The sequence below is a fragment of the Corapipo altera genome, unplaced genomic scaffold (assembly GCF_003945725.1).
Source record: "Corapipo altera isolate COAL_440 unplaced genomic scaffold, ASM394572v1 23, whole genome shotgun sequence".
NCBI lineage: Eukaryota > Metazoa > Chordata > Aves > Passeriformes > Pipridae > Corapipo > Corapipo altera.
In genome coordinates, this window is record NW_020884878.1 from 22,411,461 (window position 1) to 22,428,532 (window position 17,072).

The window sequence follows — 17,072 nt, forward strand, 5'->3', positions numbered from 1 at the left end:
TTATTTGAATTTTGCCTTGAATTTCCTCAATAACTTTAAGGATTTAGCAACAAAAATTAAATCTGGGACAAAGACAAAGGTAATTGTTTAAAGACACTTGGGTTCAGTTGTCAGGTTGGAATGAGATTGTTGCTCTTATAGCTTACACAAAACACATATTTTTGGGAGGCAAATTCAAGTCTTGGTAATGCATTATCTTGCTGGAAAAAGAATGCAAAAATGTTGATTTACTGGTTGTAACTGTTCAAATCTTACCACTTCATAATTCTTACGAAGTCTCAGATCTGAAAAAAAATTTTAAGTATTTAAAAATTTGCATGTAATTCCACCTGAGTTCAATCTTCAATGGATCTTTACATGACTGAAAGGCCAGACATTAGACCACCTGTGTACCCCACTATCTCTGAAACTTGTATAGTCTTCAAATGAGCGACCATGCTTATTGGAATTTAAAGAATTTTATTGGAATTTTATTTGGGAGTTCATTATGTACAGTAAACATTAAAATCGATGAGAATATTTCTGGGCACTTGTAAGATGTCCAGTCAGGTCACTGCTAATCTTGTATCACCTGCTCTTGGATGAGTATGGTTATGACCACTGAATTAAGTATGAGCAAATAATGTTGAAAAATATCTGATAATTAAATGGTTTCTATTATTTCCCTGAAAAGGATTTATTCACTTTTTAACACATGCTGTTAGACGTGCTTCAGCAGTCATGAGAACCCTTTTGTTTACTTTATTAATAGCAGAGTTGAAAGAACCACCTTCACTGAGAAGTCTACAATATAAAATCCATCCTACCTTCAGCTGTACTAGATGCACATCCACATGCTTGCTATCTGAGTCCTGCTGGACAGAGTAGGTCAGATCCCTGACTCTTTCAGATGTCATCCGAAGCCAGGTCTCAATTTCTGGCAAGTGGAGAACAATCTTCCAATCAGCCCCAGTGTGTAGAGGAGGAGGTTTTTCATACTGCTGGCCAGAATCAAGATCCTTTATGGCATCCTCTTCCCCATCTTGTTCCATTGTAGGAGTCATGTTTATAAGCATAGGAGATGCATCAGACGGCATCGGATCCAGTTCTTGTGTTCTCATGGGAGCAACTGCTACATCCATGGCTAACATGGGAAAGCCTAAACCATATTTATTTCAAAACCAGCTGTAAAGATAAAAAAAAAAGACTGCTGTTACAAGATCAAATTTAGCAACAAAAATATTTACAGGACAAAGAGTGGATGATAATGTCTGAGGTATTGTACTTCTACATAAATTCTTCACCCTACGAATCTATACTAGAAGTTCAAGACTAAGTAGATTTTTCAAATTAACTTTGTTGATTTGAACAAACAAGATCTTTCTATGAGAATAATAACAAATACTACATTTCTCTCATTGTAGATAATCACCTTGCAAAGTACAGTTGTCATTGATGACAAATATGTTCTCCGCAGGTTAATATAGGACTGGTATTTGTAAACTAGTACATATGAGAACACACTCCTTCACCTGAAATTTATGACTAAACACAGAATATCTCAAGTTTTATTCAAATTTCCCAAGTGTCCCCCCACATACAACTAAAACTTTGAAGGCAAAGTTGAAGCAACTGTTGGGAACACTTGTTTAATTTATTGCTTTTCATTTTGAAGTTTAAATTCTTGTATTTTTGTTAGATTAAGGACTGTTGCAATGAGCAACAACTCTCACAAAATGTAGAGATAAGAATTCCAAATGTCAAAATATGTACCAAAAATTAAAACATCGTTTTACAAAGTGGCTTTATAAAAGCCCAAAAGCTGTGTCATCGATATATATTTACAAGGTCCACCGGAAAAAGTAAATAAGTAAAACATTTTACTATGTACCTCTTTCTTTACACATTCTGTCTATATGTAATACAGAAGGCTGCCATAAACCCTATGCATGAGAAGGGAAAAAAAAAAAACCAAACAAAACAACAAAAAGACAAACCAAAAATACCAAAAACTTTACTTGCTTAACATAAAAGCTATAAGATTGCAGAAAAACCAGTGCCTTTCACTATTAAATCAACTACCCTGTGACTACTGAGTTACATTCTTAAATATTTCAAGTGGAGTTGCAGCATCCAGAGACTACTCCTGCAGGCAGTGACTGCACCAAAGAAGTATCCAAACACAATTCCACTTATCATAGCCAGGAAGGACAAAAAATTTACATTTAATTTGATTTTATTTCCTACCCTGCTACTACTTAGTAAACTATCTTTTGCATATTTGTCCCCCTCACAAACCAATATTTAAAACTGATATTAAACTGATATTAAATATTAATTTAGCACTTCAGAACAAAATTTTCTATCATGCAAACAAGAAAAAGGGATGAAAGACTTCAAACATTCTCAGTGCCTGCTGTACATTTTCCATCTCTTTAAGCCAAAATTTTGAAAAATTCAGAACTAAATTGTGTTAAATAAAAAGTTCTGCAGGAAGACTGGATGAAATTAACATTCCAGGATGCTGAGTATTTTTCAAGTTCGTCTCTTTTCACTACCTGTTTTTCAGCTTAAATTCTGTTGCTGTAAATACTCAAAATATATTGTTAGACAAATCACTCAGTTTAAAAATATTTTTGTCTTGGACACTGCTGATCATAGCCGCAGTTTTAAAGCATAGGAATCAACTTTTCTAAAAGCCCAAACTCTCCAAGTATTTTAAGTATATTCTTTAAAGTATTTCCTCCTGAAAGTGAAATTTTGTTGAAGCATGTGTGGTCCTTATTTTTGGATATTTATTCTTAAACATGCCCATCAGCAAAACAATCATTCACTAAATGATACAGAAACACAAGAATGGCAGCAATTGCTTCATAGATTTTTTACAAAAAAAACCTGGCACTCTTACAGACTTTTTCAGTATGACTCAGCTTTAGTAAGGGCATTAAAGCAATTAGCAAATAGAAATTAAAACATGCTCCTGCAGAAGCAAACAAAAGCTAGTCCATGCTGCATGCAGAGCACAGTTCTAGTTTTGATACACTGAGTTTGAAATTAGCAGTCATTAGGAACCTGCTGACCTGTTTTTTGTTACGATGTGCTTGACTCTCTAATAGTGGCTCTCCAGCGTTACAGCTAATGCTTCCTTAATGCTAGTTGCTCTTACAGTCAAGTCCTTTAAATCCTTTCTTTTCTGCCAGATCACAAGAAGTTGCAACACTTCAATTAATAATATGTGGAGAAATTTTAAAATAGAGCATTCTTTTCACATTCTTCAGAAAAATAAAGATAAAAAATCCTACAGAGGTCATAAAACACACTGTGGATACTAATTTGCGAGGTCTGGGAAAGCTTTAAAAAGCTCACAAATGCTTGAAAGGAGAAACTTGAAGCAAGAAATTACTGAATCCAAACACTAGGACACAGATTCTTTAAATTGCTTCTTGGCAGAATAAAAAGGCATCATCATCCAACTATGCTGCGAGAAAGTACAACTGAAGGGTTCTCCTGCGCACTCCAAAATACCTGGCCCTGAAGCAGTGCAGTTACTGAAGAGCTCCTAAAATCACCGCAGAAACCGAAAGCTCCACCTCACTATCCCTCCCCCACCGCCTTTGCAACTGGAGCAAAGCGACACCATTCCCCGGGCACGCCTGCGCCGGGAAGGCGCTGGGAGTGCAGCTTTCAGGCACCCTCATGCGTCGGATGTGGAAGGAAAATAGGCGAATCCGCGATACAGAGGTGTTTTTACAAAATTCTAATGTTGAAGTACTGAACAGCAAACATCAAGGCCCAGCAGCAACAGCAAACCTCATAGACATATCTATTTTATGCAATTTAGGAGTTGTAAAACTTGGCAAAAATACTTTTGATCAGAAGTAGGTTCTGCTTTTCAGATTACTGACTACGTGCAAGCCTTGCAGAGGTTTGCATTCACAAAATTTATTAAATCACAAGCTACTGAATATGAGCCAATTTTCTGTTCTCCACCTATTCTCATATGGGCACTTGCATCTATTGCCCTCTAGCAACACCCAGTATTTAGGGTAGTAATTGCATACTGAAACATGAAAGATGGAAACAGCAAGGTAGAACGTGGAAATCCTCATCAGTTCCAGTATTTGCATAATGTACCATTAAGTGACATATGATACATTTTCGCTAACCCAATTTCAGTTTCAAATTTGAAAAGTGTCATCTGGTGCATTAAAACATTTGCTAAAAAATATGTAGGAATGGATGATCAAGCTAAACAATGCTTTGGGGTCATATATTGATACTGAAAGCGATTTATTTAAATGCTGGCCTTAGATTTGGCTGTATTTCTGGAATATTTTGTTTTTCTGGATTTTGTGAGATGTACAGATACTGAATTGTAAACCACTAAGTATTAGAACATATTAAAAGTGAATAAATTTAGATGTGCTTTTTATACTTTGCAAAAATAATTTTTGAAAAGAGATAAGAAGTGATTAATTTCCTTCCATGCAGGGCCTCCTTCGCTGCTAAAGTTCTTAATAAAACTTAAAAGCTATGCTCTACATCACAAAATCTTGGTAAAATCAATGACAGTTTTAAGTGAGCAAGACATATTACACCAGACTCCAGCTTTCTTCTAAACCAAATCTTTTCTGTACTCAGAATAGCTGTACAGACTAGATGATTTTAAGCTTGCAGGTGGACAGATGAAAATACAAGGTCAAATGTCTTTATCAATAAAAAGTTCATCTCTCAGTATTTTCAGGGCATAACGTTATTTTTATAGCCACAATCAGAGTAAGAATTATGATACCATTATTTAAAAAAAAATACGCCTCAAATCATTTTTTTCTGTCACTTCAAAAGCCACTGTTTCAGTCTGCTGAAAAGACATATTTGTGAACTATACAATATAGCTACCAGCTTGTACTGTTTCTAGTGTGAGAAAAAAATAGATGAATTCAGTATGTTTTTTTGCCTTTTAATTTTTTATATACAGTCCTATATTGTAGTGGATACTTATATGAAAGGTGAGAGACATGCACACATATGCTTTCTATCTTCATCTTTAGTAAGTATACTATGCCTAGCAGATGGCCGATTACCTTCCACTAATCACACAGACAATCTCACTTACCCCTACTTTTCCGCTCAATCAGATGTTAGCACTTTTATGCAAAACATAGCATGTGTGTGTCAACCATAATATAGTTTATCAATCACCACAAGCCTTGAAAGACTTCTCTCACTCATTCCGCTCCCCAGTTGTTCACATTTTCCTTGATTATAAAGTGCAGGCCACATTAGCTCTGCCAGCTATCAGATCATCCACATTTTCCTCCAATAGCAGTTAATTCCTGCCAAACAAAGAATCATTAAGCATTTTAAGCCATAGAATAGTCCAATCATTGATCAGTGGTGCAGACACTCGGTCGAATGTTAATGAGCTCTAATTTCCCTTACTGTCACATATTGTTAAAATCAGCCATTAGCACTATAAAGCCACCTGTCTGTCAAGTAAACAATTCGTTTCATTCTCAAAAATGCCACACACAAAAAAGAAAAACTGCATCACTAAATAATTATGTCTGCTTCCTGACTTTGAAATCTAATGATGTAAATTTTAACATCAGATTTAATGAGCTCACTGATGTTGAATTTTCTTTAATAGATACAGTGAAAATGAATGTCCCACACAGCTAGGTAATATTAAAATGTCTTTTCCATTTCAGCAGTCTCAGGAATTCTCTACCCAGTTATTAAGCTCATTATAGCTTTTCTTGAAAATATAATCTACTATATCAATTGCAAAGATAAAATGTCAGTATAATAAAAAACTGAAATGTACCATGTAAGTAACTACATATAGAGCAACTTGAATTTAATATCACAGTAACACTATTCATGATACACTGATCCTGTTGCTGATTTCCTACATGAAAAAAAAAGAAAAATAATTTCAAAAAGCTTTCAAACTGGATTCTAATAGAGCAAATTTAGGTTTTTCTCTTTATATGTAAACATATTTCAAAAATACTTCCTTTACAATTATCCTATTATTACATCTAGAATTCTGAACAAATTGGGCAAATTTTCGTTTAGGACTGCTGACCTTCTTATTTCACATGTGAGACTCTGAGAAGGTATATCTGATAGGGAATATGATGATGTCTCAATTCCTGCAGGATATGGACCAAAGAGCCTTGCATAGTAATGCCAATATTAAGCCTGCACACTAATGTGAATCATGATTAAAATTTTTAATGTGACTGATTTAAAGTCCATTAAAAAGTCTACCCCCAAGGCTTTAATGGCAGCAAAGCCAGACTACCAATGATTAACTGTGGAAATCCCACCATGGAGGTTTGAGTTCCTTATTATGTCTGTAAATCAGAATTTAGGACACTGCAATCCCTCAACATGATCTTTGCTATCTGCTGTTTCTCTTTCTAATACAAGGTGAAGGAAAACATGAAACTTAAAAGGCAAGTGTTTACCTAGAAACTGGAAATTATTGTGGCAAATCAGGGCAAGTGGAAATTCTACTGCAGAATTTAGCAAAGGATCTGTCAGAAATCAATGACGAGACTATGAAACAAACCAATAGACCACAAGGTCTAGGCGTTATATACCCAGGCAATCTGTGAGAAGCTGAGGGGGAAATAGGCAACTTGCTGATTGTGGTATGCCTGATCTTCCATTTGAAACTTCTTTGGTTCTTAGGATACTAGTTTGTAAAGAAAGGTTCTGGGAATCTTTTCAACCTGATATTTGTCAGGAAAAGTAGTAGAAACTGTAGCATAATGAAGCAACAGAATTTTTTAGAGAAATAGCCTCTGCTGCTTCTGGAAAACCACATTACTGTTTTCCAAATGGATCACAAAATGCTTTTGACCCAATGCCAAAAGCTATGGACAAATAATCAAGTAAAATACTGGAAAGAGTAAACAGTGGAATGGAGAACAAATGAAGATCACAAGCAGAGTTTCACAGAAACCTCTACTTGAAGATCACAAGCAGAGTTTCACAGAAACCGCTACTAAGCACTTTGCTTCTCAGTAAATTGATCAGTGACCTGAAAAATGGGTGAAAAATCAGGTGGAAAACATCTGCAGAAGTTATTGAAATACTTGGGACAAATTTAAACCCTGAGTAAATGCAAGACCTTACAAGGCAAAATAAAATTGAGCAACAAAATATTATATTAAGCTTAATATAGGCAAATATTAAGTTATGTGTAGGGAAAAAAACCCAGCGCTAATTGCTTGTATAGAGTAGGCTCCAACGTGAATGTTACTCCTCAAGAGCAATGTTTCAGAAGGAAAACTACAAAGTTCCATAAAAACCGTTAACTTAATTTGCAGTAGCAGAAAAAAGAAAATTAAATTTTATAAACATTTAGCAAAGGAATAGGAAATAATGGAGAAAAAAAATCATTACATCATTATGTAAGTCCATGGCACAGATTCAGCATGTTATGTGCAATTGTGGCCCCCTCATCACAAAGGGAATACAGTGGAGCTGGATAAGGATTCAAAAAAGGCAATTTGAAGGACAAACAGGAATATCTAAGCACTTTTGTTCAAATGAAAACTGAGCAGGCCGAGACTCAGCATTGAGAGAGAAAAAAAAAAAAGGTGACTTTAAGACCATGCTATCCAGAAACTTTAAATATTTCTGTTTTTCACAACCCGGACCTCTTCATTCTTCAAAAGAACCCCAACCTCTTATCAATGACAGCAGCCATTATATTTCTTATATGGTCTTTACAGTGGTAGACCACAATTCCTTGCAGGATCTCAGTTGTTTGCCTAACCACCTTATATACTGAAGGGGGAGCTTCAGCCATCCTACTTGCCATGGTTTTTGCAGGCAATTCTCTGAAAGAGGTCCTGGAAGATCCAAGCAGTACCCTTTTCAGATATTTCTTTCAGGAACAACTCAGAAAAAAACCTTACACTGTAAACGGCTTCCTTTCAAAGAAAGCATAAATGAACATTGCAAACATTGCTGAACTCACCTCTCTCAAGTCCTGAGTTTATTTACGGTCTTCAGCTGCTTCATAAATTCCAAATCCCTGATCTAAATTAATTTCAATATATGTATAAATCCGTAAGTATGATAATATATATGAATAGAAGCTTTGGGCATAAGTCCAATATACTCATAATATCAACAATTTGCACCTGAACTGTCAAGTCCAGGAATTTCATAAACTGTGGTAACTATACAGTATTACAGTCCTGCAATTAGTCAGTGGATTAACACTGGAAGTAAAGCGGAGTTCTGTTTCAGAAAGAGTTCACGGCTCAAGAGGTACCAACCATGCATCTTTACACAAGCACCAAGTTTATCTAAAAATATACTAAATAGTTCTAGTCCAGCATTAACTGCAATTATCCTTAAAAAAAGAACAGCTTGGAAAAAAAGCCCACAAGAACAACAAAATGAAGTCTTGCCTGAAACAGTGCATAAAATTTATATGTTCCCATCTCATATAATTTTGTGTTCTCACTTATAAAAAGGCAGGGAGACTAGTTGGAAATGATCCATTAAACAACTGCTACATCAGAAAAAAATTCTACACTACAACATGTACAGACCTTGAAAACAATTGTGTTGTGCTAGACTTATACAGACAGAGGAATGTATTCAGAGTCAAATATATTGTGATGAGTAGTTGTGTTTCCCGGTCACTTCTGACTCAGTGCAGGTTTGCCCTGCAGTGAGAAACAGTGTCTGGGAGGTGATGTGATACAAAGAGATTAGCATTAAAATGGACAAAGACAAATTAGCTCCTTCATATTAATTCATCATTATTTCAGCATCCTTTATTAACTAAATGCCCTACACCACCTTGGGCTTTTGTTGTCCTAATTTTCACTCCAGAATGCCAGCAGTACATAGAAAACACACATAGCGGTAACTTTCACATGCTGATTCTTCAGCATACATGAGTGATTGTTTGTTGGGGGTTTTGATTTGTATTTTGGGGTAGGTTGTTTTAACCTCCCTAGATAAAGCCATTTTTGACATTCTAGTGGCCAACACTCAGCAAAACCTTTGCAATCATAAAATATTTTTTTCCTTCACGAGCTACAAAAGTCAGATGGTGAAGGATGCAAAATAATTATTCTAGCAAGAAGGTGGTGCCTTGTTCCAAAATTTTTCTCCACAGAGATAGCGTGAAATATCTTTTATATTGGAAGATAGCAAGATTAGGCTTCCCTGAATACTAATCTGCATTTTAAATGGTCTTTCATTATAGACAGAAACAGTGAGATGTAAGAGAGAACATTCTTAGCTGATATGGGTCCTTGACTGTCTGCCAAATCTGACCAGGCAGGAGAGCAGAAAGATCCACAACTGTTTGCTTGCATTTGTATGGACAAAATCTTGAACACTTTAGTCACTGACAAGTTCTTTTGGAAAGTCATCCACCACCAAAATACCAAACAGATTATTTCCACTCCCTAAAACAAAACAATAGGCAAACGTGACATGTCATTTCATATCTCTGCATGTCACTTTCTCGAAGTGCTCATCCACTAATGGGCACCAGGGCTCCACCAACCACGTGGTGCAGGACATTAGTAATAACCTTTTCCTACTCCAAGCGAGATTACTCTTAATTCTCTCTAAACAGAGCTAGCTTTGCAGCCCTCTAGGAGCTGCTGCTGCTGCTGCAAAACATGAAAATCCACCTGTTTTGCAACACTAAATTTTATTCCAATAGTGCATTTAAGGGAATGTCCTCATTTCAACTTTGTGATAAAACTCAACATCTATTAATATAAAAAAAACATACTTCAATTTCAGCTACCTGAAAATATCATATCAAGTCCTTCATAGAACCCTTGTTCAGGTTTGCTTCTTTAATTGTATATTTACCTAGTGGCTGGGAACAGGATGTTTTTAACTGAAGGTTAATTGATTCTGCAAGACTTATTTGCAGTTGTAAATTTGAGATAGAAAAATTCTCATATCAAAAATTTCCCATAAATAACCTCTTCAAATTCTTAGATCAATTAAATGGCTTTTGAATTTTTTCATAGGAGAAAAAAAAAAAAAAGAGGGTGAGATTTTCCTTGGTTGTCAGTTGTAATTTTAGTTTGCTTTTTTCTGAACATTTTTTTTAAATTTTTTTACTCAGAGTTTTTTTGGTTTCACCATCACCCATCTTTTAAATACAATCTAAAACAAATTACTTTTTCATTTCATTGTACCTCAAAAATTTTGGAAGAAAACTGTATGATAAACAGTATCAAAGGCATCTCTAAACAAATTTAAGCATGTTTCTAACTTCATTTTGCATCTGAACTCTAGACAAGTTAAAAAATATTGGCGTTGCAAAACTTTATTATTAAATTCAAAATTGGTTTCAAGAACACTGGTAGTGGACAAGAACATTTTTAGTACCAAATGCTCTCAAATTTTCATCTCCTACACTTTTATGAGTACACAAGTACACAATATTTACTAACCCGTAGCACTGTTACAGAACTGCATCTCCTGAGATAAGTAACACTGATTCTTATCTCTATTTGATTATTGTTTCATTAAGATCAATTTCACAGAAGTAAATAAAATTAAACACATAAGAAAGCAGTCTTTCAAGGCCTCTTCAGCTGAACATGTAAAATTAAAGCACAAATGTTTTTATCCTTTTAAGTCATTCTCAGTTACATAACTGCTTTCTTTTGCCATAAACTTGATCAGATACACTAAAATTTAGTTAAGCTAGAAGAGGAATCCAAATTTTGATGGTTCTGATACTTCAGGGTATAGAATTATTTCTTTAAAACTTTAACTAGTTGTGAGATGTTAACACAGTATTTTTAATATTAGTAGTTCAGAATTAACGCTGATGCTTTGAGTACAAATGTTAGATATTATACATTATTTTCGTTAGATATTATACATTAGATATTATGCATTATTTTCCAGGAGAAACTATAGTTCTGACATGCATTGTTCAAAGCACAATCCCTGAAGAAAAAAAAAAGGAAGCACCAGTGTTCACCTTGGACAGTATTTTACAATGGAGGGATACAACTAGTTTAACAAAAGCAACAACAACAAAAATATAACAAAAGAGAAAAGAGAGAAAGAAAAAAGGAAGGAAGGAAGGGAAGAAAGGGAAGGAGGGAGGAAGGAAGGAAAGAAGGGAGAAAGAAACAAAGAAAGAAAGAAAGAAAAGAAAGAAAAGAAAGAAAGAAAGAAAAGATAGAAGGAAAACATAAAAAGAAAAAAAGAAAGAAAAGGAAGAAAGAAAGAAAGAAGAAAGAATACTATTCAGCATAATCTATAAAATTACAAGGTATGTTTTCATTGTTTACATATGTCATTGTCTTATCACGGGAGGCACCTGCCTCTATTCTAAGGCTACATAAGGTGGACTAGATGATGTTATGACTGAAGTTAAGAAATGGCACAAGAATTCTGGAAAATATGGCTTAAAGCATCCATTCTGTCTGTATGGAAGTTGGACTCTGGTTCAGCAAGAAAAGTATAGAGATTTAAAGCTTGAAGTTTCACTATAAGGAGCAAGGACTCTAAGGAGAAGTCTTGCTCTGGATACCTTTTTATCATTCTTCCTGCCCTCCCCAATGATTTTGACTCTTATTTTATGATAATGGGCCAAAGAGTTACCCAAACACAGTAATTTTGCAGTCAGACCAAACAGATAAGACGGTGCAGAGATCACCTTACAATACTCCAAAAAGACCATCTCAAATCTGACCTTGCACAATGGGTCCTGACCAACCTGCACTATAAGAACAGATAACACAGAACTCAACCACCTGCACAGTAGGCTGCAGCTTGATTTTTATAGTTATCTGTGGGCTGGAAAAGAAGAGAAAGATGTTGGTCTCCAACTACAGAAGAAGTTTGTATGTGAGAATAAACAGGTTTGGATATTTCTGATTCAGATCCTTGAATCACTATCACTCATGAAGCATTGTATTTGTTGTCTGTCCCAGTATGACTGGGCTACACTCCTTGTGTACAATGAAATGTTCAGACAGTTCTGGTTGTTCATTTTGGTTTATTATTTTTTATCCTGATATAAAAAGTACATGTAGCATCACGTTCGAGACTTCTCCGAATGCTTTCAAGCGCAGAGGATTCTCCTAGAAATGTGACTAGGAGTTTATATTTTAATTTTCCTGGGCCAAAAATAATTATACTAGCCCAAATAGGATTTTAAGATGTTACTTTCTTCATAAGAGTAGCTTGAGAATGACAGATCTTACCCTGCCTGCTGCCCCCAGCAGGCGATAAGATGTTTACACCAGCACATTTTATGAATCAACAAGTTGCAAAATCCTTATTCTCCAAACATACATGGTGAACACTTTTTGTAAGTCTGTCCTACTCACATAATTTTCTTATTATTTTCAGAATTGTACAGAAAAAAATTATAATATGAATCAATAAACAGAGATGCCATAAAACAGTCTGCAGAAGGCCCATTAATTTTCTATGCAAATTACTTATTAGATCAAGCACCTGCAAAACCAGTAGAATCTAAATACTTTCTGAAAGCTGAAATAATGATATGAAGTAGCATTTTTCTTTGGTTAAATTTCAAGTCAGTATATATAATTGCAGGTATTTCCACTTCAGACTTTTTCTTCCTACTACCACCTATGTGCATAGTACATGAAAGAGTATAAATGGGCAGAATGGAGAAACAGTCACTTATCCAGAAGTAAGACCAATTTTTTCCAGTGTTATTCCTCAGTTTTATGCTATATTATTCTATTTGATCTTCAAATTTTGTATTAAAAAAGTTGTTTATTATGATGAAATAACATCTACTCCAAAAATACACTTTTATCACACTTTTTTGAATATATTGCTACAAGTCATTGGTATGTCTTAAGTTTATGTCTTTTTTTAGTAATAATAATTTTTACTCAGCGAAAGCATGTTACGTAGATAGGCAGAATTTGTTCGGGTAGCTGTGTAAACCTACAGTTGTGAACTATATGCATGCAGGAATGTGTCTGATATTGTATTGTTCCAGAAAAATATTATTATGGAAAACCACAAAAAAGTAGAAAAATAGTGCATAGTCATTTGAAAACTATGTGCACTGTACATGCAGATAAATGATAAAGATTGCAATCTCAGATGCACTTTTAATAATAATTTTTTTAAGGTTGCAATGATTAAATTTATGAAAAGTCATGAGGCTCTATATGTGCTTTCCTAGCCTTAAATAGCAGGGTTTTTATTGAAAAGATTATGCATCTGTATGCTTTTATGTAGCTTTTAGTCTGGAAATTGGGATTGAAATTCTGTGAGCCTTCCTTTCACAAGATGTCACCACTTTCTAGGTTTCTAGGTTCCTTTAAGGCCTACGAAAGTTGTTAAGAATTGGCCCCTTAATTTCGTCATTATTTAACATATTGTTTACGTGTATTGATTATTTTACAGTCCTATTTTGAAATACTTCTTAGAGAGTTTCAGTTTATTTACTTGCTGCTGCCAATCTGCTGTGGTACACTAAACCATGCAACAGTGATTATTATGGTAATACAGTATTTCAGAATGCCAGTTTTCAGCATAATTTAAAATGCTAAATTTTTGCCTCAAATCTCAAGTTTTTGTTCAGAGAGATTGAAAAATGAAAATTATTTTATGCAACCTACAGTTACCTGAACTTGTAAGATAATTACTTGGGAAGGCTCAGACCTCAATTCCAGTAATTGCATTAAATGTTCACAAAAAGTAGAATTAAACTGGAGCATGTCAGCAAGCCCTGCTCAAAGCACCTCGTAAAATTCTGTTTAAGGTGCTTTCTTTCTCAGTGGATGGCAGTTCCTAAAAGTAACAGGAGTTAGAGCTCTTTATTCAAGATTTCTGTGACCATTTGAGAATGGAGGAAAAACTACCACCGCAATTTTTTCTTACCAAATACAAGGAAGTGTTTTTTCTCCAGGCACGAGTCTTCAGATTTAGCACACATGATTTATTTGTGCATGGCAAGTAGTCAAGTATTCAATAAATTGTTTAGTTGCACAGAAAATACAGGAAAAAGAATATTCTGCATGCTTGTTCCTCACACAGAACATTGGACTGGAGGAAAACCATCAAAGAATTCTGAATTGCACAACATGTATAACTAATCTGATTAGGATGAGATATAAGACGCTTTCCTGGCCTTAGCATCCTTCATTGGCTTACGCTGCTCTACACTGAGGTCGTAGCGAATTACAGTCAAAGAATCTCTTACCTCACATACTGCAGGGAAAGTTATGCTCCTAACTCTGATGGCAAATCTCTTCCACCGAAAGGAAGGTGCTACAAGCGCTCAGCATGGTAAACTCCAGTCAGGGATAGGTTCTCAGGAACCTAATTTAGCAGGTAAAATATTGCAATATATGTCCAAATTTTAAACAATTTAATTTTGAAAGAATGCGTTAAAAATATTTAATGACACACTGTCAGCTCTGTTTAGCCAGCTGTTGAATTCCAACTTATATGTGTTATTCTGCCTTCCTGATATACACACATGACTACTGACTTGAAATTTGTTCTGACCAGCAGTGGTGTATGTGAAATGACATAAAGTAGTTTCTCAAAACTAAAGGCCTTATCTTTTGTTCTGCTGAAATATCCACATCAAAATTAACAGTACAGAAGTGCACTTGCACTCATTAAAAGACATGTATTTTATAAATCATACCAGTACCTATTTCTATACCTCTTTCATGCCGAGGGGTCACTTCAGTGCATTGCAGGTGTAGTAAAAGTCTGTAGAAACAGACTTAAATGAAACCAAAGCAGTATAAAAAGCAATGCTATTAAATACTATTGGATTTGCACATTTCAGTCATCCCATCATTTAACTAATGTATTGAGAGTGAAATTTCTTTGGATCTACTTTTTTCTTTCTTTGCTTATGGACATTTACAGTTCTGAGAAATAGAGACAAAAATTTGAAGAAATAGTAATATGATTAAAAAATACACTATAGCTACAGTTCAACAAGTTAGGGCAAGATCCCACCTAAATATGAAGGATATAATATATATATGTAGGTACGTATTGACACTAAAATATGACAATGTAATGGTCAAAATCAGTGACTAAAATACAACTAAAATTTAACACTGATTGGAATGTATCTTTTTGCATTAAAACATCTCTCCTAGGTTATACAAAAGTAGTCTGACAGTTTTAACAAGGAAAGAGACAACCCATGAAAACATATGTGCCTGTTCTGCCTCTCTACTCTGCTCTCATGAGACCCCCACCTGTAGTACTGCATCCAGCTCGGAATTCCCTAGCAGAGGAAGGACTTTGACCTGTTGGAGTGAGTCCACAGGAGGACCACCAAGATGATTAGAGGGATGGAGCACCTCTCCTATCAAGACAGGCTAAGAGAATTGGGATTGTTCAGCTTGGAGAAGAGAAGGATTTGGGATGACCTAATTTGGGCCTTCCAGCACCTGAGCAGAGCCTACGAGATGGAGAGGGACTTTGTACAAGGTCATGTAGCGATACAGCAAGAGGGAATGGTTTTAAACTGAAAGAGAATAGGTTCAATTAGATATTATGAAGAAATTCTTTAGTGCGAGGGTGATGAGGCACTGGAACATGTTGCCCAGAGAAGTTGTGGATGCCCCATCCCTGGAAGTGATCAAGGCCAGGGTGGCCAGGGCTCTAAGCAACCTGGTCTAGTGGAAAGTGTCCTTGCTGATGGCAGGAGGGTTGGAACTACATGATGTCTAAGGTCCCTTCTAGCCCAAACCATTCTATGATTCTTTTTAAGTCTGTTTTGATAAAAGCAGCTTTGGGTCAGTAATGTCAGTTTTATGACTATGTCTCCCTCAAACAGAAACAACCAAGTCATCAAACATTTGTTAGCTGCTTGAGCAAAGAACCAGTAAGGAAACAATCTGCAGTGAATAAGTTATCTCTGGAGAATTATCAGATGTGTTTTATTCAGCGGTTGTGGGCTCCTTAAGCTATATTCTGGTTATAGGGTTTTTCTTTTTTCATTACCCATGAAAATTCATTTTGTTTTTTGGGAAATAAGTGAACAGTATCTGAAAAAAATAATTTACTTACTCAGCAGTAAGGAGGAGTGGAAGCTCAAACAAGCAGCAGAAACAAACTTGAGGGCAGCCACAAGTCCCTGAGATTTACCTGTGTAAGGTCAGATACCAGGGCTCCAAGAGAGAAAAAAAAAAAGAAATGAAGAAGAAGAAAGATAAGTGGTCTGGGTCATAAACTCAGAAAAGACTGTGATCTGCGATGAGTTTCTGTTATTCTAGAGCCTAGAGAATGACAGACAGCAATATTCCAGCTGTCGGAAAGTAGTAGAAACAGTGGAAAATGCTGGAAATGTCTGTGTTCCCAGCAACTGTAGAATTAAATGCTATTTACAAAGCCTGCCACAAATGATAACATTTTTTCCAGAAAAATCTTGAAATCTGTGAAAAGATGAGAGGGAGGAAGGGAGAGATGAACAATCTGCTGGGAAGGTTTCCTCTGCAGTTGCCAAAATCTGACACAGTTAAGATGACATGGATATTTTCTGCATCACTGTTCTAATTAGTAACTACACCCCTTAAACATTTTAAACAGAAACAGATGCTTCTGCCTTAAACAAATGTATTTTGCAAAGCAAAAGGAAAACAGCATAATGGATGAATGGATCTTTGTCTTTTATGTTGAGAAAAATTGATTTTGCATGTGTTATAGATAACTCTTTGTGGAATGAAAACTGTGAAAATTTAAAACTCCTCTGAGCTTAGAATAATAATTTATAATGGACAGTGTAATAAGACGATTGTCCTTCCGAAGCACAAACCATGTCAGACACCTTCACTCCAGTGCTGATTCTGCATTTGTTGAATCAGTAGATCACCTTCCTGTGCCTCTGTTTCCACTCTTTTATGAGCGAGTTCCTTGGGCCAATAACTCTTTTCAATACACACCCGAGGTAAAAAAATGGAGCCAAAAGATATCTGTGAATTTTAAGCATTAAAAGTTATAAACAATAACTCGTCCCTCCAGGCAACATGAGTTCATTCTCTGGTGACAATGAGGTATTGTGGAACACTTTAAGTGGAAAATTAGGGACGCCTTATTTA

At 35.4% G+C, this 17,072-nt stretch overlaps 1 protein-coding gene across 13 annotated transcripts in view; it reads right to left on the reverse strand.

Moving 5' to 3' along the window:
* AKAP6 (A-kinase anchoring protein 6) overlaps nucleotides 1-17,072 on the reverse strand; it is a 274,869-nt gene that overhangs the window by 223,010 nt on the left and 34,787 nt on the right. For 5 of the 13 annotated variants that reach the window (XM_027638234.1, XM_027638238.1, XM_027638236.1 and 2 more), the window contains exons 1-2: nucleotides 16,045-16,121; nucleotides 807-1,164 (exon numbers count right to left, since the gene is read on the reverse strand). In XM_027638234.1, the coding sequence (XP_027494035.1) occupies nucleotides 807-1,130 (324 nt within the window). In that variant the 5' untranslated portion in view covers nucleotides 1,131-1,164; nucleotides 16,045-16,121. Of the gene's footprint in view, nucleotides 1-806; nucleotides 1,165-3,059; nucleotides 3,405-5,095; nucleotides 5,302-16,044; nucleotides 16,123-17,072 lie in introns of those variants that run through there. The other 8 variants (XM_027638231.1, XM_027638225.1, XM_027638226.1 and 5 more) reach the window with 5 other exon arrangements.